We start from the raw sequence: 24,411 nt of genomic DNA, 5'->3' as shown, positions 1-24,411 counted from the left end.
GTGGAACATTCTAGTACAATCTATGCACCCTTTAGAGAGGCAGATAATGCAGTCTAACTCCTCCATATTTACAGGCTGTGGAAATAATAATATAAGGACATATAAGGAAAGATTTGGACAAAATAAAGTAATATTAGGGGAAAACATCACATAGACTTGTTTGGATCAAACAAATTGAAACTATGACATTGTAAGGCTGCTTACTGATGGTGTTGTTTTGGAAATATAAAGTGGAGAGGCTGGTTGCTGTTCTTTATGTCTGTACAGGTAAAGCCTGGTCTTCTTAGCTTCCTCCCATTGTCCCACCATGCACCCATTCTCTCCGCCCATCGCCTCCCAGCTCCTTTGCCTGACTGAAACCGGTTTGTTGGGAGCAAGATCAGATATCGCTGTCGTTATCCCTTTTTCGACTGGGCAAAGAGACAGAAGGGAGTGGCGGCAATTAGCATGGCAGTTTGTGAAGAAGGAGACAATGTGGGTGGGCAACTTTACATTCAGACAAACTCCTGACTGCCAGAAATGTCTCACCTGGGTCTCTTAGCACAATGGTTATCTAGGACAGAGAAATAATCAATTTTTACTGATGATATGCATATATCTATGGCGTTGTAATCAATCAGTCATTTTGAAAAGCTAAATATGTTATTTTTTTTATGACCAGAGCACTTACAGATGACAATGCCGACTCCTCCAGCTATCAACAAGCAAGCAAAGACGAGGCCTCCAATCCGTAGCTTTTCATAGTCTGTTGGACAATAAAGCAGACGCATTCAGTTTTCAAATCAAACATTCAGTTGAGAATCAGATTTTGAGTCATTATTAACAAATTTCACTTTTCTACGTTTTTGCTTTAAGAGATTTGCAGTAAATATGAGTGTCCAAAACTTACTGTAAACAAATGGATCTGAAGACCCGACACAAAAGCAGTGAGATACATAAAAGAGAAGGGGGGAAAAAAAACAAAATTTAGTTACTTTTTGTATTCAGTCAGCCAAATAAGAGATTTACAATTATTTATATTAAATGAGAACAGCTTAAAATATGCAGTACATTGCAACATGCTGTCATACACTGACTCTCCCAGCGCCTCTGCAAGCTATGAGTGGTACTCTTGACATCTGGTGAAGCCATGGGTCGGCCACCGACATCAAGGTATATCCTGAAGTTTTAAAAAGTTACCGTTTCAAACCTGCCAAATTTTCTGGTCATATTGTGCCTTTAAAGTCAGTTTGATGAAACTGACTTTAAAGGAACAAAAAAATAAATAAATGCTGAAGTTTTCTCGACCTGTATGGAGCCTACAGTAGAACAGCAATCCCCTAACTCCATCTTTAGCTGCATACTACTGGTCAACTAGTTGAAATAAGGATACTATGTTTGTTTTTTTCATGCTTTAAAGACAGACAAATTAAGCTGTTTAAAAGTATTTGCAGTAGCAGAAAATGCAAACAGTCAATGTGTGGAATAGTAAAAAGCAGACTCGTGATAGGGTAATCCTGTTTTAAGTTTGAAAGCTGCTGCATGCTGGCCAGCACCAGCAAAAAGCCTGACTAACTAATCTGTTGATATAATCTTGTTAGACTCATGTTACTCTCTAAAGAACAGAACAACAAAAAGCAACCATATTTTGCACTGTGAACTCTTGTTTTAAATTATGTTTGATCAAAATGAATCAACACAACAATAAATGTGAGCGATTACATAATTATGGATTCCAGATTATTACTGATGTAACGATTAATATGTTTTGCTGTCTTTCCAATTAAATCCTGTCAGTTTTTATTCAAGGTCATCATACCGATGAGACTTTCACACCGGCTCCTTTCTTGTCTAAACTTATGTATTCTCAAACTTGTTCCCAGTTTTAACTAATGCAATGAAAAAACACAGACGAGGTTTGACCTTACTTGCTTCGGTTTCCATAAAAACAGAAAACAGCACTGAAAAAGAGGTAAAAAAAGAGAGATACATGTTATTTTTTTAAAGTAAGTGAATGAAAATTACTATTTTATAAGATCTTTGTTCATCCACTTGTGTTAATAGAAAAAAAAAGCAGTTTACCCAAAGTCACATTTTAATATATTTTCTATTATATGTAATTTATGCTTTCTGGATTAGGTTTACCTGCCAGGAGAGTGACAAGAGTGAGATGTCCCATCTTGAACAGAACAGACACTCAGCTAGAAAAGACACATGGGTAAACACACACACAGAGAGATAACAGGAACGTGAGACTTTTTCTCATCACTTTTTATTTTCCTGGTCTCTTAGACTCATACGGACCAGCGACACCATGTACTTTGGCCTTTCCTCTGGAAGAATGTCCTCGTGGTGAGAGAGGTCAGTGCCTCGTCAGCAGGGTATTCTGGGTATTTGTAGAGTAAACAGCGGATCGCTTTTTGTTATGGGTCGAAACCCAGCATGTCTATAGAAAATGTTCCTTCGGCTTGCTGTTGACTGGGGAAAGTGTTTTAGCGCCCAGCCAAATGCAGTCATGTGATTTACAGAACAGTTTTTGCTCAACCTCTGATGTTCTCGGTTTGGTTTTTGAACTTCTCATGCGAAAGTTGGACTGATTACACAATAATGAAGGTTACGCCTCATGAGGCAGACGTTTTATGAATATAAGTCATGTCAGTAGTTCTAAATGCAGGCAATATTGACTAGACAGCTATGGCAACAGGTTTTTTTTAACTTACCAGTGAATCAAAGTGATCTTTGCTCTTTATAATTGTTTCATTCATATTTTATGCAGTTCTCAAACAATAAAAGCTAACAGTTTGTTATTGCTTTAATTATTGGTTTATTGGTTAATGTTGCTTTGCAAAGACTGCAACTGTCAAACAAACATAATAGAAAGTTATGCATATTAATAACAAGCTGTTTAGATTTCCTTAGGCCTAATAATTTGCTGTCTGTCAGTATATATTGTAAATGATACTATTTAGCACAGCAATTAGATTTTATCTATGATAACAAAAGGCAAAGGTGGTGGTCATAGTATTTTACTAAATCTTGGTAGATGTAGTTTCTCAGATGCTAAGGTAACTTGCACACATCTTAGCTACGTCGATATATGACTGCACTATAATGCTTATTGTATATTATATTATTGTGTGTCTGTAAATAGGCTGGAGTCTTTTCCATTGTTAATCTTGAATATTACGTTATTTTTACCTGACTATGCTATATCAAGAATTGTACAATATTTAATCTGGCATTTACTTTTTATCTTCTATTCTTGGTGTTTCTTTAGAGATAATTTTTATATTCGACTAGTTTGTTCTGTTTTCGTCTTCTTTTTTCATTGCTAATAATTGTGTGTAACTATTTGTGTCTTTGCCACTGCCACACCCAAAATACCCCATTTGTGGGACAATAAAGGTATTCTCATCTTAAAATGCTGTGTTTTTGCAGTTGATGTATATTTTCTAGAATGGCTGAAATTGACTTCCAGATTAATGAGGTGTTAGGTTGTATTTATGGATACCATACAGTCGGTTAGCAACTGTATGGGTTGCTAACCAGCATGGCCGAGTCGTTTCTACCCGCATCAAGGCTCTCTTGTCACTTGGCTGTGACCTTGAGCTAATGGCAAACTAAATGTGTTCTTGAAGAGTTCAGCCTTGTCTCTCTGCTTTCCTTTTCTTCTATCTTCCCTCTGCCTGAAGTACTTTTACCATTAAGGATTGAAAGAACCCTGTTTGTTAGCTTAACCAGAAGATGCAAAAGCCTATTGAGGAACTTTATGTAATGCTTTTTTTGTTTTTCTTTTATAATCTGTTCTACTAGAAGATCCATTACAACCTCAACACGTTTCTCTCTCTCTCTCTTGCATCACCAACCATGCAGCTGGGCATCAGATGGAGACGAGGATAATGCAGGGAGCTTTTATGACTCTATTTTGGTCACTTCCATTATGACCTTTGTCAGGTGACTTTTCAGTATTAGGATCGGGTTGCACTTAACAAGCCAAGGTGGACAGGGCTCTTTGTCTTGCAGATGCTATGTGCAAAAAATGCCTTGCACCGCATTAAAAGCACTTGTTGTGTGACCTAACGCAGCAGAGGGTTCTGCCAATTAGAAAAAAAGGTTACTAGAAATATAATCTACTCATACATCAATTACCATCTGATCTCAGAGGTGAAGAAAACAAACGACAATTACATAAATTACAAAAGAAATTGTAATTTTCAATGAAACAGTTGCCCATCATTCATCCTCACCAGCAGACAGGGTCTGCTATGTGGACAACAGTCTTCGTCAATTGCTACTGTGTGTTTCTGTCTGAATATAAGAGCAAATTAATTGGGATCAAATAAGGACAAATAAATAAATAAATCCTTCTATGCTAAAATATATCCATGACCCACCAATGCTTGCTTCCCTTGTAGTCCACCCCACCCCCTCCCCAGGCTTACCTGAGGTTGATGATTCAGGAGCAGAGGAGCGTTTGTGAAAACTCCAAGACCGTGCCAGGTTAAAAGTGTATTTTCTTTTTTACCCCAATAAGTACTCTGAGCTCCTCCTCTTTGTTTTGGATAGAAACATTGTGTATGTGCTCAAGCACATTGTGAGTAGGGCATGGCTGCTGGGCTGACGCATGTATCGAGGGTCAGTTTTTGTGTTATTCCATAAACATCAGCATGTGCATAGTAGAAAGGTAGACAAGGGAAAGTGCATTTTTAGTCACACCTGAAAGACTGCAGTGCATTGCAAAATTAGTCATTCCCTTTGAACTTCACTTTTTGTCATGTTGCAACCAATTCAGTGTATTCTAATGTGCCCCACAGAGACCAACACAAAGTAGTGGATAGACTGTTATTGATTAATTTATTTTTTTACAGATAAAGATCTACAAAATAGGCCAAGCATTTGGGACAGGCCCTCCTGAGTCAAGCCTTTGTGAAATCACCCTTTCACTAGAGCTACAAATCATTTAGAGTATTATTGCTTGCTTTGAGGTAGCCTTGAGTTAAACTGCTCCATTGTAACTCTGTTTGTATCATGATTAATCTCATGCTGTTCTATGCAGAAGCTCTATCTGTACTGATAAAGATTGATTCATGTTGGCATGAAGTGGCTTATATGGGAGGGGAGTTTAACCTATTTTCTGCTTAATATTCTTAATAATCATTTGACCACCTGAGAACATTAATAGACAGTTTATAGGGCATTGAATCTTCAGCCCCAGAAAAGCAGGTGGTCAGTGAAATATTAAAAACAGGATAGTGGAAAAAATATTGCATAATTTTTTCTACAGTAAAATATATTCACAATCAGCATTTTACCACAACTTTCCTATGTAAGAACCAAAGTTTGTTAGAGCAAGAAAGGGTAAAGTGCTTTGGACAAAGAACATTTTTTAACAGATTTCAATGAGATTTAAGCCTCTGCCAATTGATGTCAAGCACAATGCAAATTTTGTAAATATGTTGACATGCAGTATTTAAGACATGAAGTGTGCTTTATCTCAGAACAAATGTTTAAACGATTAAGCCCAACAACTTAATGAAGTATAACAAAAACGAAGAATTCTTCAGTCTGAATTTCTGAGTAGCATCCTTGATATTTTTATCGTCCAGGTATCTCAAACAAGCCGACTTTACAACTTTAGCAGCCGTCAAGTCAAATATCATCCACCCTACATATTGCTGAAACTCTGCAGGGACAGATGCTCCCCATCTTTGTTCCCTATGTGGTGCAGGAGTTAGTAAGCGATCAGTTCATCCTGCAATTGGTTGGTTGCCAGTTCGAAACCCCCTCCGACTGTCTCAGTCATTGTGTCCTTGGGCAAGACAGTTCACCCAAATTGCATGCTGGCAGTGGTCAGAGGGCCCGGTGGGGTGGATGCATGGCAGCCTCGCCTCTGTCAGTCTGCCCCTGGGCAGCTGTGGCTACTAACATGGCTCACCACTGTCAGGGTGTGAACGTGTGTGAATGACTGATTGTGGTTAAAAGCGCTTTGGGGTAGTCAGACTAGTTAAAGCGCTGTAGCCATTTACCATTTTGTATCAATGGCAAATGGTAATTCAAATTCAGACGATAAGGTCACCTAACCTGTCTGGGGAGTTACAGCTCAGCTGCTGAATGCTGTGTCAGAGCCTATTTGTGGAGCAATAACTATACATTTCTTTCCTCCATGAAACTCACTGGATCTTCATCACCATGCGTTGTGGTTCGGTGGGCACTACCTATAAATCTTTGTCTGCCAGAGGCTTTTCTCTAAAACATAAAACTTCATGAACTACGTGGGTCTTTGGTTTGCCACAATAAAGCAAAATTTTGTCACGTGATCAGAATAACGTTTATTGTCATATTCTTGTCCCAAAGCTTACAATTTCATTAAGATTCTTAAATGTAAAAACAAGACAAAGACACAAGGCAGGGGGTGGCTCTGCACGCCGTATTTTTCCACTCCTCCTTTCTCTTTGCCTTCCCTGAACATGTCCTCTCCACAGGCTCTCATGTTTTTCTCTGTGGTCTCTGAGGCTCCGTCAGGTATCCAGGTATCACTCAGTGCTCCTCTCCCAGCAGAATAGGTTTCGCTGTGCTGGTCCGGTGGCTGGCAGACATTTTCCCTTCTCTACCTGAACAGGGAGAGTTGGTTTTCCTGTCAGAAGTAATTCAGACTTCTAACCTTGTCTGAGACAGACAAGGTTTTTAACACCGGGAGATGCTTTTTGCTCTCTGCTCATTAGATTTGCAGGTGTTTCTCCTCTCAGTGCGCATTTGCACAACGTGTAAAAATATACCAGTGGATGTGTCAGAGTTGTGTGACTATTTATTCCTCCTGCAGTCACACACAGAAAGAAGCAGAGTCTTGTGTCGGGCTCCTAACAAGTGACAGCTGCTGGGACATAACTGATAGAGACATGGAGATAGACACATACCCCAAGGTTTGTGTGTGCGGTTGTGTGGAAGTGACAACAGAATCATTTAACAACAGATACCCGGTGACAAGGGAGCAAAGAAAGAATGTAGATAAAGCCCAGAGTAAATCACTTCCACTAAACAGTTTACATCACATTACTGTTGTTTATTTGTTATTATTGTTTATAATTGCATCACTGCTATTACTTTACCCCATAGACACAATTAGTTTGAGGAATATTTACCCCATCCACTAAAGTTTGTGCACTAAAATGTTTCCGATTGAAATCCAGTTTATATCGCCTCTGTGGGATAGAAAACGAAAACATCAGAATGGTTTGCAGCCATTTATCTCTGTGTTTGCTGGTTTCCTGTGTCAATGCTAATGAGGTTAGATAATGGTCGCTGTGCTCCAGGACATTTATCCTGCCAAAGATTGAATTACATGATCAGTGCTTTAATATACAGAAGATAGTCATTAGTCTCATCAAAATTCCATTAAGGTTACATAATGACAATAAAGATCCTTGACTCATGATCACAGAAATACTAGATTAAACGTGGAAGGTTTTTACTGCATCTGAACAAATACTTTATAAATAAAGCATCATGTTTGTGATTTTTAAATGATTTTCTTCATTCTATAAGTCAGTGTGTTTCTTTCAAGGGTAGCCAGTCTGATTTTAAGATAATTTAAAAAGGAGTGCTGCAAGGTTCATCCCTAGGTCCTTTGCTGTTGTCTATTTTCATTAATGATCTTCCACAAGCCTGTTCTGACTGCCAAATTCATTTATATGCAGGCGATACCGTAATCTACTCCTCCCGTTCACACACCTCACTAATTCAATATTCCTTACTATCTGATTTTAACCTAGTTCAAAAGTAGTTCTCTGCAAATATGCTTTAAAAAAAACAAACAAACAAAAAAACAAAAAAACAAACAAACAAAAAAAAACAAGAATAAGAATAAGAAGTTTTGCACTCAACCAAGCTCTACACCCCTATCAAACAGGTGGCATATTAACTTCTTAAATGGAATACCATTACAACAAGTTGAAGAATTTCGATATTTAGGCCAATGGCTTGACTCCCGGTTATCTTTTAAAGCTCATACTGACTATTTGTAAGAAAATATATGGTTACCTAAGATCACTTTATTGTTGTATATAATGTTTTTCCTTTGCCAGTTCATAAAAGAGTTGTCACACAACTGGTGCTGTCTATTTGTTACACAAATGTTTTATGGTAATACCACAGAAACCAATCTTCATCCCTTCAATACTTTATATAACAGTGTTTGTAGATTTATTCTGAGGTGTACGTACATCACCGTCTTAAGTATGAGTCCTTTAACTGGTTAGCTCTTAAGGACAGAAGAAAATTTCATTGGTTGTTACTTACTTGTAAATGTATGTATTTAAAATATTTAAACAACACTTAATCCCATGTAGTTCACAATATAGTCTGAGGAACTGATCCGTTTTTCACACCAAGAATCAGGAAAGAAATTGGACTTAATAATAATAATTGAATAATTGAATTTTATTGATCTCACAATGGAGAAATTCACTTCTGCATCTTAACCCATCCCCTTGGGGAGCAGTGTGCTGCCACTGTGCGGCGCCTGGGGAGCAATTGAGGGTTAAGGGTCTTGCTCAGGGACCCAGAGTGCCGTGACTGGGGATCAAACCGGGTTCTTGCATTCTTCTCTGAGTGCAGGCGCACTGCTCTAACCACTCCGCCACGAACCCCCCCATGCAAATACAACCGAAAGGGGTGGACCTGTTTCGGTTTTATTTGCATGTTATCTAAGCCATTACAAGGCCTTTGTTTGGCCAGTGGTATATAGCTTGGTACTCATCATTACTCCAGACTTTTTGAATTGAGAAAGCTTCCTGGAGAGGAGGCGAAACGTCTTCAACTAGGGAAAACAAGTCCAGTTGTTTTGTTTTTTACTTTTTTTTGGAATGCTAATGTTTATGTTTTGTAAGATCCTCTTGAAAATGAAATGGTACATCTCCAAGGGTTGTCCTTCAAATAAATGAAATGAAATAAATTAAATTAAATAAATACATTTCTTGAGCCTGGATAGGAAAGCTGTTTGGAGTTGACAGGAAAATGGATGATTCTAAAAATGTTCAGGTCTTGGATGTGCACAAAAGGGTTTTTTACAAACTATTGTCTGAGGCTAAGGGGGATGAATACTACTGCATCACACTTTGCTTCAATTTAATTTGCGGAAAATAATTTGTCCTATGCTACTTTCCATTGATCTGTCACATAAAACTATATTTTGTCTGTTTTACATTTTAAATTTCTAGCAATTTGAGGTGTAAAGCAGATTTGAAGTGGATTATTAAAAACATGTATAAAAAAGTGCAATAAAAAGTTGAATGTTTACGGTAAACCCTATAGCTGTCACATTTCCCGTGTTTGCAATGAATCTAGAGGTGATTCATGCCGCCTGCTACTTAAAGGCTCCCATACTTGGGCGCACTTGAGTCTGTGGACATCCACCTGACACGTGTGCACAAACTAGCTACATTTTTCTCAACACATTTACTGTTTTATGTGTGATGGCGAGCTCATACACCGAGCTGCTCTAAGCTGGGAATCTGGAAACTTTCCAGCAGAAAAGCACAGACGCAGCTTATGGGTGTCCACTGGTTGGATCAGAATTTTCCTCTCCGTAAAATACATTGGTATCAGAACATGATGCCGATACTGGGGTCGGATCGGCCCCATCCCTGGTGGTAATGTGACAAAATATGGAAACATTTTAGGGGAATGAATACCCTGGCATGCCTCATATGTTTTACTGCGGATGCTCCTATCCGTAATAGGACTTATTTTGCTGACATCATCATACGTCAGTCTGAACAACACAAATTGATATAAACACTATAACTACAATCAACCTAACTGCCATGCACATTTAATTATTGAAACATATTTTGAAGTAAAAAAACAGACTGAACTGTGTAGAACTCTGTTGTGCCTTCGTTATGGAACATAAAACAATAAAACAAACACTTAAATAGATAGAGGTCAGTAGAGGGTCAATACTAAAAGCTGCAAAAATGACTAAACTACTCCACCTTTAAAACTTTCTCAGTCCATTTTTGACCTGGCATGGTAACAATTTAACCCTCAGTCCCTAATGTTCGGTGGATATAATCTACTTAAAGTGTTTTATTGCCAGTAAAAGGTCACAAGATGAACGCACACGACACGATGAAGGTTATCTCACGCACGACCAGACACACACCTCTGTTATGGTGGCATTTGAGGGTGTTTGTCCATAAACAGCACTAGCAAAGGTCTAAGCACAGGTTAACTCACATTACAGTAAGTCTGTCAGCAGGAGACCTTCCTCAGGTTCTGGTAAAGTGTTACAGAAGTTCCAGCGGACAGCAAGAGCTATTGATAACATGAATCGATACAAATCTCACCCTATATTTCTTATTTCTTTTTCCAACTTTTAAAAGTCCTGTTCAGATGCTCAGAAATACATCTACATGAATGTTATTTTAGAAGACATGTCTTTTCTCACAGTCAAAGTCAAAACACTTTGAGCGAGTCAGGAGCAAACATGACCTCACTAACTCCCACACACACATGCCTTCGTTTTGTCATGTTCTAGAAACACCACAGACTTCCCATTTAGTGGTTCTGACTAGAACAGAATCAGGTTTGAGGAACAGAGTCCGGCACAGAGCTAACCAAGGAGTGGATGAGCAGCTGAATCAACACATTGCTCCACACTAACTCTGTTATATCAGCTAAAGACGAGGGAGAAATCTCTCCTGCTGACTCGGCCCTGTGTGTGTGTGTGTGTGTGTGTGTGTGTGTGTTCTTGTTCTTGCAGCTGAGGAAGAACATTTTTAGCTCATTTTACGAGTAAAGTGAGGACTTTGATGTAAAGTAAAGACCTTTTTTGGTCCTCACTTTTTTTCTGGGCCAGCACTAAGGTGTCAATGGTTAGGGTCAGGGCATAGAAAGGCTTGAAGATGAATGGAAGTCAAGGCACGTTCCTCACTTTGTACTTTAAACAAGGATGTACGTGGGTGTGTGGGTGTTAGCAGTTTGGACATACATACAGTGATGCGTGTGTCTCTCTTCTGGAGATTAGATCTGACCGTGCAGTGCTCTAAGAAAGTATTTGCCCCCCTACATATTTCTTCTGCTTTGAATTTCTTGTCACAATGAAATACGTCAAGCAAATTTCCATCAAAAGATAACCTGAGTAAATAAAACATGTAGATTTCAAAGGATGATTTCATTAAGCATCTGTGTTGAGTAATTTTGGCCCAACCTTTTTTGCAGAGTTGATCGGCCTTAATAGAGGGTTGATTTAGAGCCATTAACAGTCTGTTCAAGGTCATGGCAGGGCATCTCAGTCGGGTTTAGGACTGAGCTTAGTCTAGGCCTCTCCAAAATCTCTCATTTCTTTTTTTCAGCCACTCAGCGTGGACTTCCTGCTGTGATTTGTATCATTGTACTGTTACATAACCCAAGTTTGCTCGAGTTTAAAAGGACAAACTGATGGCCGGTCATAATCCTACAACCACCATATTTATCTGTCACTATGGTATTGTTTTCCTAAATGCTGTGTGAGTTTCTTTTAAGCAAATGTATGCCTACCTAAAGGTTTCACTTTTGTCTCATCTATCCACATTAAATTACGCAGAAGATCTTGTGGGTCATTAGGAGTCTTTTTGGTGAAGGTGAGAAAGGCCTGGAGTCATGAAGCCTAAGAAATGGCTTTCTAACCTGTTGCAGACTAAATCTGGAGTAATATCAGGGGAAAAAATCTGTGATTGTGAATTGGAACTTTTCCTGCCGTGTCAGCAAATTAGTTATTTCCTTTTTATCCGTCCCTTTTTCTGCTTTGGACAAACAAATGGCTGATGAAAAATACATAAAGTCACCACTAGGGGCAACATTAAGTGAGCGTGCTTCTTTTTACTCTCCTTCCTGCCCTTCACTTTCACAATCTACTATACTAATGCATGCAGAGCTTTCAATGTGATTCTTTTACACCCCCCGCAAAAACCCCCAAAACAAAACAAAAAACATATGGATTTGTGGAGGCCTGTGTCACATTTTGGCCCACATGGCTGCAGCCATTTTGGTGTTAATTTGAAAAACAGATCAAAGCTAGTGCTTTCAGAAAGTATTCACACCGCTTGAAACTTAAGCAAATCACCTGAAACATCTAGCATATTCGTTAAATGACATCCACATACTCTGATGTATTTTATTGGGAATTTATGTGGTGGAGCCACATAATGTAGCGAATAGATATAAAGTGGAAGGGGAACTATCCACTTTTTTACAAAGAGAAAAAAAAGAAGAAAAAAATGTGTTTCTTTCATGCAAAGGTGAAAGAATACTGCAACAAAGTTCAATTGAAAGACCTCGTCTAATAACTACAATTGCCGTTGCTATTGATAAACTACCAGTTCTGTATTATTGTAGTTTTTTGAAGCATGAACTTTTGATATTTCAGAATTCACAGTTTGCTGCATCACCATCAAATTAGGGATTGACAAAATGCTGTAGGAAATTAGTCTTTATTTGTGTTTTGTGGACAGCCTACACCACGAACGATGCTGAAGGAACAAAGTGACTGGACAGGATCAACAATCACAATAAGAAGATCATTTTGTGTACTGGATTAATATTAAATGAAAAAAAGAAGAGGAAAATAAGTAGCCCACATCATGGGTAATAAAACTAGGATAATATCCACATCTGTGTTTGGCAGTTGTGACTGAAGTGAAGGAGAGGCCATCTTCCAAGGGATTTCCTGTGTTATTAATGTGTTGTTAATGTGTTCTTGGCAAATACACTAAACTTTTTACATGGCTCCTTAAATGTTCTGCGATGTGTGTGATTAAACAAAAAGAAAACACCTAGATGAATAGGTGTACAAAAAATGTGTTGGTGAGCCTCTGTTGGTTTGAATGTGTATCAAACTATATTAAAATGACCTGAAACTGATTCTGAAAACCGAAAATATGACAGACAAATTCGTTTAGGTTCTGATTAGATTATTATTAGACTCAAGCCAAATCCAAAATAATGTTATCAACTTCAGCTGTCGGTTTAGAGAAGCAACATGCACCGTTTTTACTTTTGCAGTTTGTGATTCACATTCTGTGGATGGCAAACTAGCTTTACGAGTGCTGCCCTCACGTGGAAGAAATCTGGTACTGCAAATTGGTGACTGCGCACAGCAGTAGTATATTTTGACAAAGATGTATGTCGTGGAAGAAAGACGTGATTCTGTCAGAGAAATACATAATATGGTTAGCCTGGCCGTCACCTCAGTTAAACTGGATTTAGTAGTGATAATTGGATGATGTATGTAGTTTTCTTTCTGTAAACTTCACTTTCGTATTTTCCTTCACTCTTTTACGATTTTATCCATGTCGTCTTCGGTGTCATCTTCACCTATAAACAAACATTTTTCAGATTAAATCAGGTATTGAGATTTTGTCAGCATGTTCTGATTTTAAAGTGTAACTCACACCCTAATCCACATTTGTGTTGCATATAAACTATAAACTGGGAGATGCTTTAAGGTGACTGCGCCATTTTTCACATTTTCATGTTAAGTTGTCTAGTTCTGCAATATTTGTCTTAAAACTGTCTTTGTGCTGCCCTCTTAGGGTTGAACGGTGACTATTGCAGTTGAATTTTCCTGTTGTTTAAAACGGTACATGCTTTCGTCCATTAAAGCAGACACGTGCCCCTGTTGCTCCCGTCGCCCCGTAGCGAGTCACGCTCAGAGGTTGGAATCGCCAGCGTTGATCGATCGTGTTTCTTACTGCTTTGAATATGCCAGCAATGATGCTGCTAACATCACTTTATCTCTCAGAAACTGCACTCATCCTGTCCTCCACTGCCCCGGTAGCGCCAGCTTTGAGCATTGCTTAGTCAGCGCCTTGAGCCAGCAGCTCAGACTGATAAGGCTCAGCCCCGCTGGGCTCCACAAAGCCTCCCTCTACTTCTGGTGACGAGGGGAGTGAGAAATCCTCCACCTCAGAAGACCAATCTGTGGTGAAGCCACCGGTGTCGCCCTAGTCACTCTTCACGTTTCAGCATGTCACCTTCCCTCATCCTGACCACAGCCCTGTGTCTATCTTAGAACCTCTCACTTTGGGGGCATTTTTCTAAACTTTGTCTGGGGGCAGAGTGATGCCTTTACATCGGGGTGAGTTACACTTTAACATTTTCCGCACAAACATGAAAACACTGTTGCCTACCAAGGCAGTTCTGAATCGTCATGGATTTCGGCAGCAGGAGAAAAATGAGTCCGAAAACTAAAAGGACCCCAAAGAATCCTCCAATCAAACATCCGACGAGGGTAGCGTAGCTGGCACCATTATCTGCAGGCAGGGGTGAAAACATTAAAACAGTGTGATTTCAACTATGATCACTTATAGGCAAACTATGCAATGTGCAAAGCGACACAACGTTTAATTCACCGTAGACACGCAGGACAGCAGCACACTCATCTGGAGCGTTTGACTGATGGCAAACGACTCGTGCTTCATTGTCAGAGTAGGAGGTTCCCTTGAGGGTCCAAACAGCCACCAGTTCACCATTTTTCACTTCACAGCTTCCATATAGAGCCTGAGGGGATCGTCAGAGGAGAAAAAGATCAGAAGAGAGAAATAAGAATGATTAAAATGATAAAATGAACGCTTCTGTGCCCTGTGAATCTGGACACAGAGAGCTAAAATTGGTGTAGAAAGATAAGATTTCAAAAATCTTCATCTTTGACATATGTTCCACTTCAAAGACATTGAGAACGATAACCATCCAAAGCTTTTAACTACTTCAGACTAACACAGAACTGAAGAAAGTCACAACACTGTATGAGGTGATTTACTACAAGCTCACCTGGGGGATGTCCTCCACCTTTCCGTTGGGGCAGGTGAGGGTGTAGTTTCCATGACCACTGTAGAGGGAGAACGTGAGGTTCTGAGATGCTTCAGATACTCCACACCTAAACTCGGCAGGTTCGCCCACAGCCACTTTAACATCAATTGGAAGAGTCCGATAGCTGGAGATGGCTTTAGTCTTTGGAGTCAAGGTGGTGACAGTGTTAGCCACGGAGGTCGTGTTGTTCTGTGCTGAAGGAGATGGACATTTAAAAACAAAACAGATGAGCAAAAACAAAAGTGGGTGGTTAAGGTGCATTTTCAGATACATGCTGTTAAGGGGAAAACATTTCCTACCACTGGAAGATTTACACCTAACTTTTTATGTAATTCAACAACAAAATGTGTCTGATAAAAAATTAGATGGATATCGGTCTGAAGAAAATAAAAAAATATGCAAAAGGAGTTTCTAAGGTTTTACTTTATCTATGAGCTACAACAACACGACTCTCACCAGATGGATCTCAGAACCGTGTGGAGCTCTGCGGAACTACACCCATCTAGTAAAAGTCAGGTTAAAGCACCAAGTCTTAGAGGTTAAAAGGCCTCCTTACCATCACCCTAATCTTTTACTCCCTTCCCATATTCTCTGTCACATTTAAGTCGAGATTCTGCCTGGGCCGCTCCAAAACATTAAGATTAGGTCCAGTCAGAAGAAACATTTTGGTAAAACGAAAAGTTCACTTTAAAGCTAAATCTGCAAGTGAGTCCTTTTTTTTTAAATTTACCATTTCCTCTATAAAATTCAAAGACTGGAAACTGAGGGTTTCCCCTCAATGGTGGCTGGCAGCACACATCTTTGGACTGGAACACGTAAGGGTCACATCTGCTGCATTGCTAATATTCCCATTTCATTTTCTATCAGGCAGTTCATTATTTAGGCAGCAGCAAATGTCACTGTGACGTTCATGGGATCATTTACCTGAAGAAGGTGCAGCGATCTGGAGCACCGCCAGCAGCAGCCAGAAGACATGAAAAACCTTCCTGCTCTCTGCCATTTCTTCTTGTGTGCTTGATTTAGTTGGTGTCCCTTATTCCATACAGATTATCTGTGTGGAGGTAGAAACATGTTCACAGCTCTTGCCATACATCTCTACGGACAGATCAGATGACAAACACAGCAATCCATTTCACTTTAGTTGCTGGAGTTACTTTAACATTTACTGAAAAAAAAAAGAAATCTGCCAAGATTTCTTGGCAGGCTCAGAGAACCGAAAGAGCAACGATTTTAACAAAAAGCTCCAATCAAACCTGCCATTTTGCAAACTAAGTAAAAAATTAATGATGGAATAACATTTTTGTTAAAATAAAGACATTCGTTTTTTGGACGCTGCCGTTGATTCAAACCTTTGCTGTTACAAGATCGAATCCACACCGTTCTACGTCATGAAATCCTGACCCTTAAAATCAATATTTTAGACCTGTTCAACCAGCATTAATGGTGTTGCTTACCTTAATGTCCAAAAAAATTGTTCAATCAACAAGCATGAAATGACTCTGGTTTAGAAAATTTCCAAGCAGTCACAATGTTACATAAAGTAGACGCTAGTATTTAAGGTTCAATCGCAGCAATTGTTTATGGAACGCTTTAGTCTGGTTTCTTTCCTGTAAATAAAACTGTCAATCATTTTTTTTTAAAGTAAAGCTTTTTCTGGTGACATGTAAATGAAAGAAAGGGAACTCTGACCTCAGCATAAAGCGAAGATTCCTCAGTAGATCTGAAGGCAGCTTCCCTTTTTGCAGATGATGAAAAATCTCGCGTTTGTTTCTCAAACCGAGCTCACCAATGCACCGACAGCTTCTCAGGACCGGTGTGCCAGGAACCTGCCTCTGATCCCCTGCTTCCTTTGTCTCTTCAAATGTCATTAACGAGAAAGGAATTTCAGACCGAGGCACCTGAAGGAATGCGGACACGTTCCTGATGAGCAAGGTGGATTTCTGAGAACAAACAAGTTGAGCAGGCCTCGGTTCAACCAGGAAAAAGGCTGCAGAGTCAAAAAACATGCAAGTTTTCTCTGCTCTGCAATGTTTTCTGGTGCTGTCTGTCTTCTTTTGTTCTTTTTAGAACGAAAAAAAACATTTCTTGGACTTAATAAAAATCCGATGGCACGCTTGTTTTCCTCCTTCTTTGTCAATGGAGAGCAGGACACGAAAAACATTGATAGAGTTTTACTTTCCTTTATTACACGATTAGGATCATGTCTTTACACACTGCACATAGACCATGAAATGCTAAGGTCCTAAACACCACCAGCATGCTTGCGCAGCAGGTTCATTATCTTGGCCTAAAACCATTTACCAATTAATATCCCTAATTACCTGCCTAAATACCAAATAAGGAGGACTGTAGCTGTAACTAAGCTATATAATAATGTATATGTACAAGACACAGACGTAAACATAAAGTCGACTAAGAACCAAAATAAGACTAAGGAAGGGGTAAATTTGACAAAAGATGTACAAGTCTAAGTAACATGAATAAAAACATTTGGCTACACTATCTCAGCATGCAGTCAGCCAATGTGTGTTTTGTATACGCTGATGGTTGTGGGGATGAATGGCCTCCTGAAGTGGTCTATCCTGCAGCTCAGTGACAGGAGGCGTTAGCTGCCGCTGCTTTCCTGCCCGGCCAGGATGGCATGAAGGAGTTGACGATCAACCTTGCAGGATGCTCTGTAACTTCCTCTCAGTCAAAGTCCACACACTTCTTCCCAGAACCGAACCAGCCCTGCAAATACGTTTGTGAAGACGCTTCCCATTCCTCTCTGTCAAGCAGTCCCCTTCCCAGCAGACAACATCATGCAGCACTTTTAACCACAGAATTGTGAAACATATACACATATTAAACATTTTCCCTGCAATGCATAACCAACTCTGCCCCTTTATTAAACACTGTGTCACAGTTTATTGACCAGTCCTCTTCCTTCAAGGTGGACTACCAGGTACCTGTAAGCCCCAACCTCAGCTAATCTCTGGACCACTGAGACCGGGCCGCAGACAGAGCGGCAGGGGGAGGGCAGATAAGCAGGCACGTTTTAAACACAGCAGAACAAGTGCAGCCAATCATGGATTCGGGGAAAGCGTCACGATATGTTCAGGGCTGGCTGGGAATACCAAGAAACAGGGTCAGAGTGGTATAAGAGGAAGTTTGTGGTTGTAACGTCCCAAAATGTTAAAAGGCGCCAGAGGAGTAAATGCATTTTCCCAGGCACTGCATATTGTTAGTCACTATGAATCAGTTGCAGGAACTCAAAACTCTATAAATAGACCGATTCAGTAGTGAAAATTGAATGCTATACTATGCACCGGCCTCTCTCAATGCTAAAACTGAGACGTTGTGTATTCAAGACACGGGCCTGGATTCAGGTTAGTCCGTCCCATTTGTCCCAGAAGAAGAACAAATGAAGCAAACTGGTTTTAGGGAAGGAAGAACACAAGTTAGTGACGAGACCACAGGTTATCCCTGCTTTTTCTCCTTAGCTGGAAACTCTGTAGACTCTAAGTCCCTGAAAAACTCTGGAGCCTCCGTTTGATCTGGATCAGTTGTTCAGATAATATAAAACTCTCTGACCTTTATTCTTTGTTCTCTGTTTTCTGTTGGTCTTAGACATCAGATTTAGGTGCAAACTCATCATGTGTTTAGAGAGCAACTGATCCCTCCCATCCTGTCGCAGCTGATTTACATAATGCTTTCAGGTCATATTCGAGTCGGACTTCCACTTAAAGCTTCTTCAAATCTTTTTCTGGTCCACAAAAGCTGTGCAGCCATGGTTTAGGCCCCTTTTTGCTTTAATGTTTGAACAATCAACTTTGGCCTCTGGTCTTGAAGAACATGATTAAAGTGCTGATATTTTTACTACTGCAGCAAGGTAGGCAAATGTATTTTTATTAAAAGTATGAACTGCATAGATTTCCACTGAGCAGCAGACTTCCAAATCAAGGCTTGTTTGGGACAATCTTAACTCTTGATTTAGAGATATATACTTTTCTAAGTTTAGGCTTGGTCCACACATAGCAGGATATCTGGGAAAAAAACAAATACATTTTTATGAAGTTACTAAGCAGTTTTGTCCAAAGGGCTCATCCAACCAGCTTAAAAGTTAGACTGTGAAACATGCACAAATTCAAGAAAACATAAACTGAAACCTAGATTGTGTTAAAGGAACTAAATTCGTTGGCCCGAGCCTCAACATGAATTGCACAATTTCATCATGTAAATGTGGTGAACAGAGCGTTTCCATTCTGATGTCTATGTCGGGGTTTCAGGTTGGCTTTAGAAACACTCAGCTGCAAGCAAAGGATTTAAAAATGAGGGTAAAGAAAAAAAAAGATCAGCTTTGATTTTGATCGTTTCATAGCTGCAGCATAAATCTGCCACTGTGTTTTGTTTGAATATACTTCCAGTGGGAAGTTTACACGTTTTATGACATGAACATCATGGTCATTTTTAACAGTTTTTCCTTCAGAGGGGAGTGAACGCATGAGAACTTCAAAAGCAAAACTGGGTCAGATTTGAGTAATACGTCCCCATGGAACGTATCACTAACTTTTAGGTGTCGTAGTTTGAAACCGGAGGCTTCTATTTTAAAGACTCGGGTTTCAGAATGGTCGTCTAGGCCCTCCTCCTTTGATTGACACCTCTTTTGACCATCTGCGTTGATCTGTGGTGCCGATGTTATTCACCATGGCTCCTTTCTTAAACCTCGTCCTCCTCGTGTTTTTACACACGTTGCTCAGGCCAGTCAGTGCGTGCCCTCATTCTTATGTCTGCAGCTTGTGGACAATAAAATTACTGCCACATGGCTTTATCACTTCTTGGGGTGGGAATTTAAATCCCCACAGCAGTGGCATGTGTAAAGCAAATAAGTCACCTGTGCCCATCGTGCATCCTTGTACGTTTGTTTTGGGTTTGCACGTTTTTAGTATTATTAACAGTAAGTCTTGTTTCTGTTATTAGGTTAGCTTTCAGTTGGGTATTTGTGTTAGTAGTTTATTCTTGTATCTGTTAGATTCGGTTCCTGTGTTAGTCAGCTTCTGTTCATTATGATTTTTGTAGTTCTGTTACTTTCTTTACTTTCTGACTGCCCGTCCTTAATTTAGTCTGGTTATTCCGTCATGTCTGACCGCGCTTTGTGTTTCCTTTGGGTTCACTTCTCTCTTTGTCATTGCCAGATCACTGTCCTCCTTTCCTTTAGCTTAAAGGACAATTCAACCCCAAACCAACTTTTTTTGTCTGATAAACGTTTAGCATGTTTAGCATGCATGACAGCATATAGTGCTGTCTACATATCCTGGGGATTATTTTTGAAACTTTACTGCACATTTGTTTAAATCCTGCGTTTGTGTCTAAAACCGTCAGTGTGGCGCCCTCCTAGGGTTCACTGGGTGTCTTGCACTGAATTTTGAATCAGTATTGCTATTGGTTCAAAAGTTTTTGTGACACCGTTTGGAGAAACGGACGTGTCAGCAGCTTTGCCGCTGTGGGAACTCTGTCTTGTACTTCCTTTGAATGGTGACTTTTGAGGCCCGTCTATCGATTTTTCAGGTTAGCGATTTATTTGCTTAGCATTCAGTTAGAATATTTTGGATTTACTTATTTTGCACTTATTTACCTTCCCCCCTTTTGCCTCTTGGCCACCCACCTGTGTTATTATGCTCCACCTGCTGCTCCTCTCGTCTCCTGCTCCCTTCAGCTTGATTCTAAAAACCTGACACAGTGAATCTGTGCATAGAACAGGAATCCCCTGGAAATCCTTTTTCCGTTAGAGCCGTCACTGATTCCGTCACTGTGTCGAAGCAAACACGAGTCACAGCCATTTGAATTTGGCATCTCCATTTTGGCACAGTTTGGGTACATTTGGATAACTCCGGGAGAACATGTGGACATACCCACAGAGAAACAGACCCAGAATAGTCATTACATTTACACTACTGACTTCAGATTTGAATATAACATATTTGTCTCATTTAATTCTTTAGCCAATTCCTCCTTATGTCAGTCTGCAGCTGCATAACAAATAAAAAAATAAAAAAAACAAGAACCAAAAATGCTTCATTTATGTGTGTTCCTATTTCAGCTACGAAAAACTTCATAAATTCAACAAATTGCTCCGTTGAAAGGTGGAAAGTGTTCCCTTTACAATGACAAGCTTTTGCATCCATTCCAAAGGGTTCAAGGACAGCATCTAATTGAATTTGAGAGTGCTTTTTTTTTTAGGGCTTTTTTACAGTCACAGTCATAAGTCCTACATATATGTTAGAAAAAAGTGAGTACACCCGTGCTGCTTTTGCATGATTTAAAAGGGAAAGTAAGAGCAGCTATTTGCTGTCATGTCAACTGTTTGTGTGCAAATGATACCATCTCCAGAAAAGCAGGAGGTTTGGCTTTTTGCTGCACTGGACCATGCAGTCATCTAGTGATGCAATGGCAAGAGGGTTTAGACATCAGCAATGACCTTACAGAAGCAGTAGCTGATGAACATCACTGGAAATAGTTATTAAGCAATTTCCATGCAATGCATTGAGAAATTTTATTCATAAGTGATAAACATTTAGGGCTGCACAGCAGCACAGTGGGTATCACTGCTGCCTTGCAGCAGGAAGGTCCTGGGTTTGAGTCCAACCCTGGGTCTTTCTGCATGTTCTCCCTGTGCATGCGTGGGTTCTTTCCGGGTACTCCGGCTTCCTCTGTTAGGACTGTTAGGTTAATTGGCCTGTCTAAATTCTCCGTAGGTGTGAGAATGGTTGTTTGTCTCTGTGTTGCCCTGCAATAGACTGCCGACCTGTCCAGGGTGTACCCCGCCTCAGCTGGAGATAGGCACCAGCAACCCTCACAACCCCCACAGGTATAAGTGTGTTGGAAAATGGATGGATGGGTAAACATTTAAGAAAGTCACTGATCTTCCTAAGAGAGGATATCCCAGAAAATTCACACCAAACTTAACAAAAAGCAAGACTTTTACCTCACACTCTACAGTCCTCATTTCAATTTTGATACTGTATGTTGATGTTTATAACAGTATGCGATTAGTAATGTCTGTCTACCCCAGAGAACTGATGGAACCATGTAAAGATAAGTGGATCAAAACTGCTTCACAAGGATGAAAGAGACCATTAAAGCCACACCAAAAAGTCTAACTTTTAGTCCTTGCTATCAAAGATGGTTCTATTGAACCATGGGGTGTACTTATTTTTCCCACCTATTACATTTCTTTTTCAAATAAAATTGTATGTTTTTTTGTGTGTGTGTGTGTTTTTTTAGCAGAGAAGGTGCGAGCTACTTGGTCTGTGACTTTTGAAAACCCAGATCATTGTGCTTTGAAGGGGACTTCAGTGGAGTTTAAGTGTTCGTACAGCTACCCAGAGGATGAATCTGTCAGAGAGACTGCATGGTTTAAAGGAATGCTAGAAGACGACACCTGGAAACGTGTCAGGCTCTCCGTCCTTCCATCGTATACAAATCGATCTGAATACCAAGGTGACCATATAAACAACTGCAGCCTGGTTCTTCATGACCTGCAGGAGGACGACACTGGACATTACTACTTCTGGTTCGACACAAACAAGTATGGACGGAGAAGTAAAAAATCAGTGCATCTCTCTGTGACAGGTGAAATAGTTTAACAATATATATATATATATATATATATATATATATATATATATATATATATATATATATATATATATATACATATATATTTTTTTTTTATTTTTTTTTTTTTTACGTTGAATGTTTTCCTGGATTAACTTTTGTCTTTACTTGATCTCAAGAGCTGAAAGCCAGCATACGCCCCATAAGAGTGAGAGCTGGAGACAGAGTGACCCTTGAATGTACGACAACGTGCCAAAATCACAGAACGATCTGGTTCAGAGATGGACGTAGAGTTATGGAGCTAGAGTTTCACGCTCAGACGGAACATGCTGGAAACTATTCCTGCACTATTGAAGGACTGAACTCCTTGCAGTCGGATCCTGTGGCTCTGGATGTTTTGTGTGAGTACCATGACAATATTAGGTCACGTTGTAAAGGCTTGACAGTAACTACTCAGATGTTACATTCAAACTGTGTTGAGCTGCACAATTATTGCTTTAGGAATCATATTAAACTGTTGGAGTAATTTGCATGTTGTAACATTTTTATGACAGATCCACACAAAGAGCAACAGAACTGTGAAGTTAAAGCAAAATGTCATATATTTCTGACATCCTTTATAGTTATAAAGTGTTGTACACTTATATTCAGTCCCATTTACTCTCATACCCCTAAAAAAAGCTGTCAGACCAGTTGCATTTTAAAGTCACCTGTTTAGAGAACAAAGTGATTTAATCTGGATTTAAACTCCACTGTTCTGTGAAAACCATCATGGAGACCAAGGAACACAGCAGACAGGTGAGGGAGAAAGATTTGGACATGTTTAAAATGGGTTAATGATAAAAAATGTCAAGCTTTAAACAGCAACTGAAGACCGTATCTCGGGTGGAAACATCTGTAGACATGGCGGCCATTTGTGGTGCACTCTCCAAATCAGGCATTTATGTAGGGGTGCTAAAAAGGTGACCATGTTGCAAAGAAAGTCCCGTTTAAAGTTTGTCACAAGCCATGTGTGGGCCACAGCAAACAAGTGGAATAAGGCGCTCTTGTCAGATATAACCAGAATAATTTTCGGACCCAATTGTAAAAGACTATGTTTGATGGAAAGCTAACACCGTACGCCATCCTGAGCACACCGTGCCCGCCATGAGACATGGTGGCGGCAGCAGTGGGCCGTGAAAATGTTTTCCTTCAGCCAGAACAGCTGAAGAGCATAAGAGCTGAGAGAGGCCGGAGCTGAATGCAGGACAACCCTGGAAGAAAACCACTTACAGCTGAAAAAGACCAGACTGGGGTTAAGGATTTTCAAAACTTTGCTTCATTTTTCTTTCTATATCAGTGATGTGCTACTTTGAGTTGGTCTATCACGTAAGACAGCAAAATACATTGAGATTTCTGGTAGAAATGTGACATGTAAATAAAAATTCAAAGAGTAGGACTATTTTTTATAGTCATTGTTTATATAAAATTTAAAATGTCCAGCATCCCCCATCCATAAAAAGAAAACAGAGCATATCATTTTCACTAGAACCGTTGTTGTCCTCTTCATGCAGATTCTCCATTAAATGTGTCCATTGAGGTGAGTGGTTCTGGGCCCCTGTTGGTGGGCAGCAGCGTGACTTTGACCTGCAGAAGTGCTGCCAACCCCGCGGCAGATACCTTCACCTGGTGGTACAGGAGGGATGTTTCCAACTCCAGCCTCCAGCTCCAGGAGGGCTCAGGGCAGGTCCTGAGTATTTCCTCTGTGGAGCTGACCCACACAGGAGCTTACATCTGCCAGGCCGGGAACCCCATGGGACAGAGCCGTTCAGCCCAGGTGCTGCTGACTGTGGAAGACACAGGTGGGACTGCAGGAGGAGTCAAAGCGTTCACTTTCTTGGATGTTTTCTTTATTTATCTTGATTAGAATCGGTCTTCTAGTCCTCCGCTGTGTCAGCTCTATAACGACAAGGCACCTGATGCATCAAGCACCATCTGCGACTGCTTTCA

The 24,411-nt window shown here is 40.0% G+C and overlaps 2 protein-coding genes across 2 annotated transcripts; one reads left to right on the top strand and one right to left on the bottom strand.

Moving 5' to 3' along the window:
- Nucleotides 1-12,433: 12,433 nt before the first annotated feature.
- Nucleotides 12,434-16,674, bottom strand: LOC105923362. The gene is made up of 6 exons (XM_021314544.2): nucleotides 16,516-16,674; nucleotides 15,751-15,877; nucleotides 14,788-15,020; nucleotides 14,370-14,517; nucleotides 14,148-14,270; nucleotides 12,434-13,332 (listed from the first exon to the last, which is right to left on the bottom strand). Exons 2-6 carry the CDS (start codon nucleotides 15,824-15,826, stop codon nucleotides 13,286-13,288), a joined length of 627 nt encoding a protein of 208 aa, XP_021170219.2. The 5' UTR covers nucleotides 15,827-15,877; nucleotides 16,516-16,674; the 3' UTR covers nucleotides 12,434-13,285.
- Nucleotides 16,675-18,577: 1,903 nt separating this feature from the next.
- Nucleotides 18,578-24,328, top strand: cd22 (cd22 molecule). Its single transcript, XM_036129054.1, has 5 exons — nucleotides 18,578-18,697; nucleotides 22,090-22,256; nucleotides 22,350-22,437; nucleotides 22,602-22,823; nucleotides 23,976-24,328. Exons 1-5 carry the CDS (start codon nucleotides 18,661-18,663, stop codon nucleotides 24,326-24,328), a joined length of 867 nt encoding a protein of 288 aa, XP_035984947.1. The 5' UTR covers nucleotides 18,578-18,660.
- Nucleotides 24,329-24,411: the final 83 nt, after the last annotated feature.

This window comes from Fundulus heteroclitus, unplaced genomic scaffold (genome assembly GCF_011125445.2).
Source record: "Fundulus heteroclitus isolate FHET01 unplaced genomic scaffold, MU-UCD_Fhet_4.1 scaffold_132, whole genome shotgun sequence".
In the NCBI taxonomy this organism is placed as follows: Eukaryota; Metazoa; Chordata; class Actinopteri; order Cyprinodontiformes; family Fundulidae; genus Fundulus; species Fundulus heteroclitus.
This window is presented reverse-complemented; position numbering and strand designations above follow the sequence as displayed.

Bases quoted from the DNA above. Each gene is read 5' to 3' on its own strand.
- LOC105923362 (XM_021314544.2), bottom strand. From the start codon at position 15,826: ATGGCAGAGAGCAGGAAGGTTTTTCATGTCTTCTGGCTGCTGCTGGCG. The intron at 15,021-15,750 runs GTAAATGATCCC...CATCTCCTTCAG, and splicing joins GATCGCTGCACCTTCTTCAG to CACAGAACAACACGACCTCC. The intron at 14,518-14,787 runs GTGAGCTTGTAG...CGATCCCCTCAG, and splicing joins AGGTGGAGGACATCCCCCAG to GCTCTATATGGAAGCTGTGA.
- cd22 (XM_036129054.1), top strand. From the start codon at position 18,661: ATGATTAAAGTGCTGATATTTTTACTACTGCAGCAAG. The intron at 18,698-22,089 runs GTAGGCAAATGT...GTGTTTTTTTAG, and splicing joins ATTTTTACTACTGCAGCAAG to CAGAGAAGGTGCGAGCTACT. The intron at 22,824-23,975 runs GTGAGTACCATG...CTCTTCATGCAG, and splicing joins TGTGGCTCTGGATGTTTTGT to ATTCTCCATTAAATGTGTCC.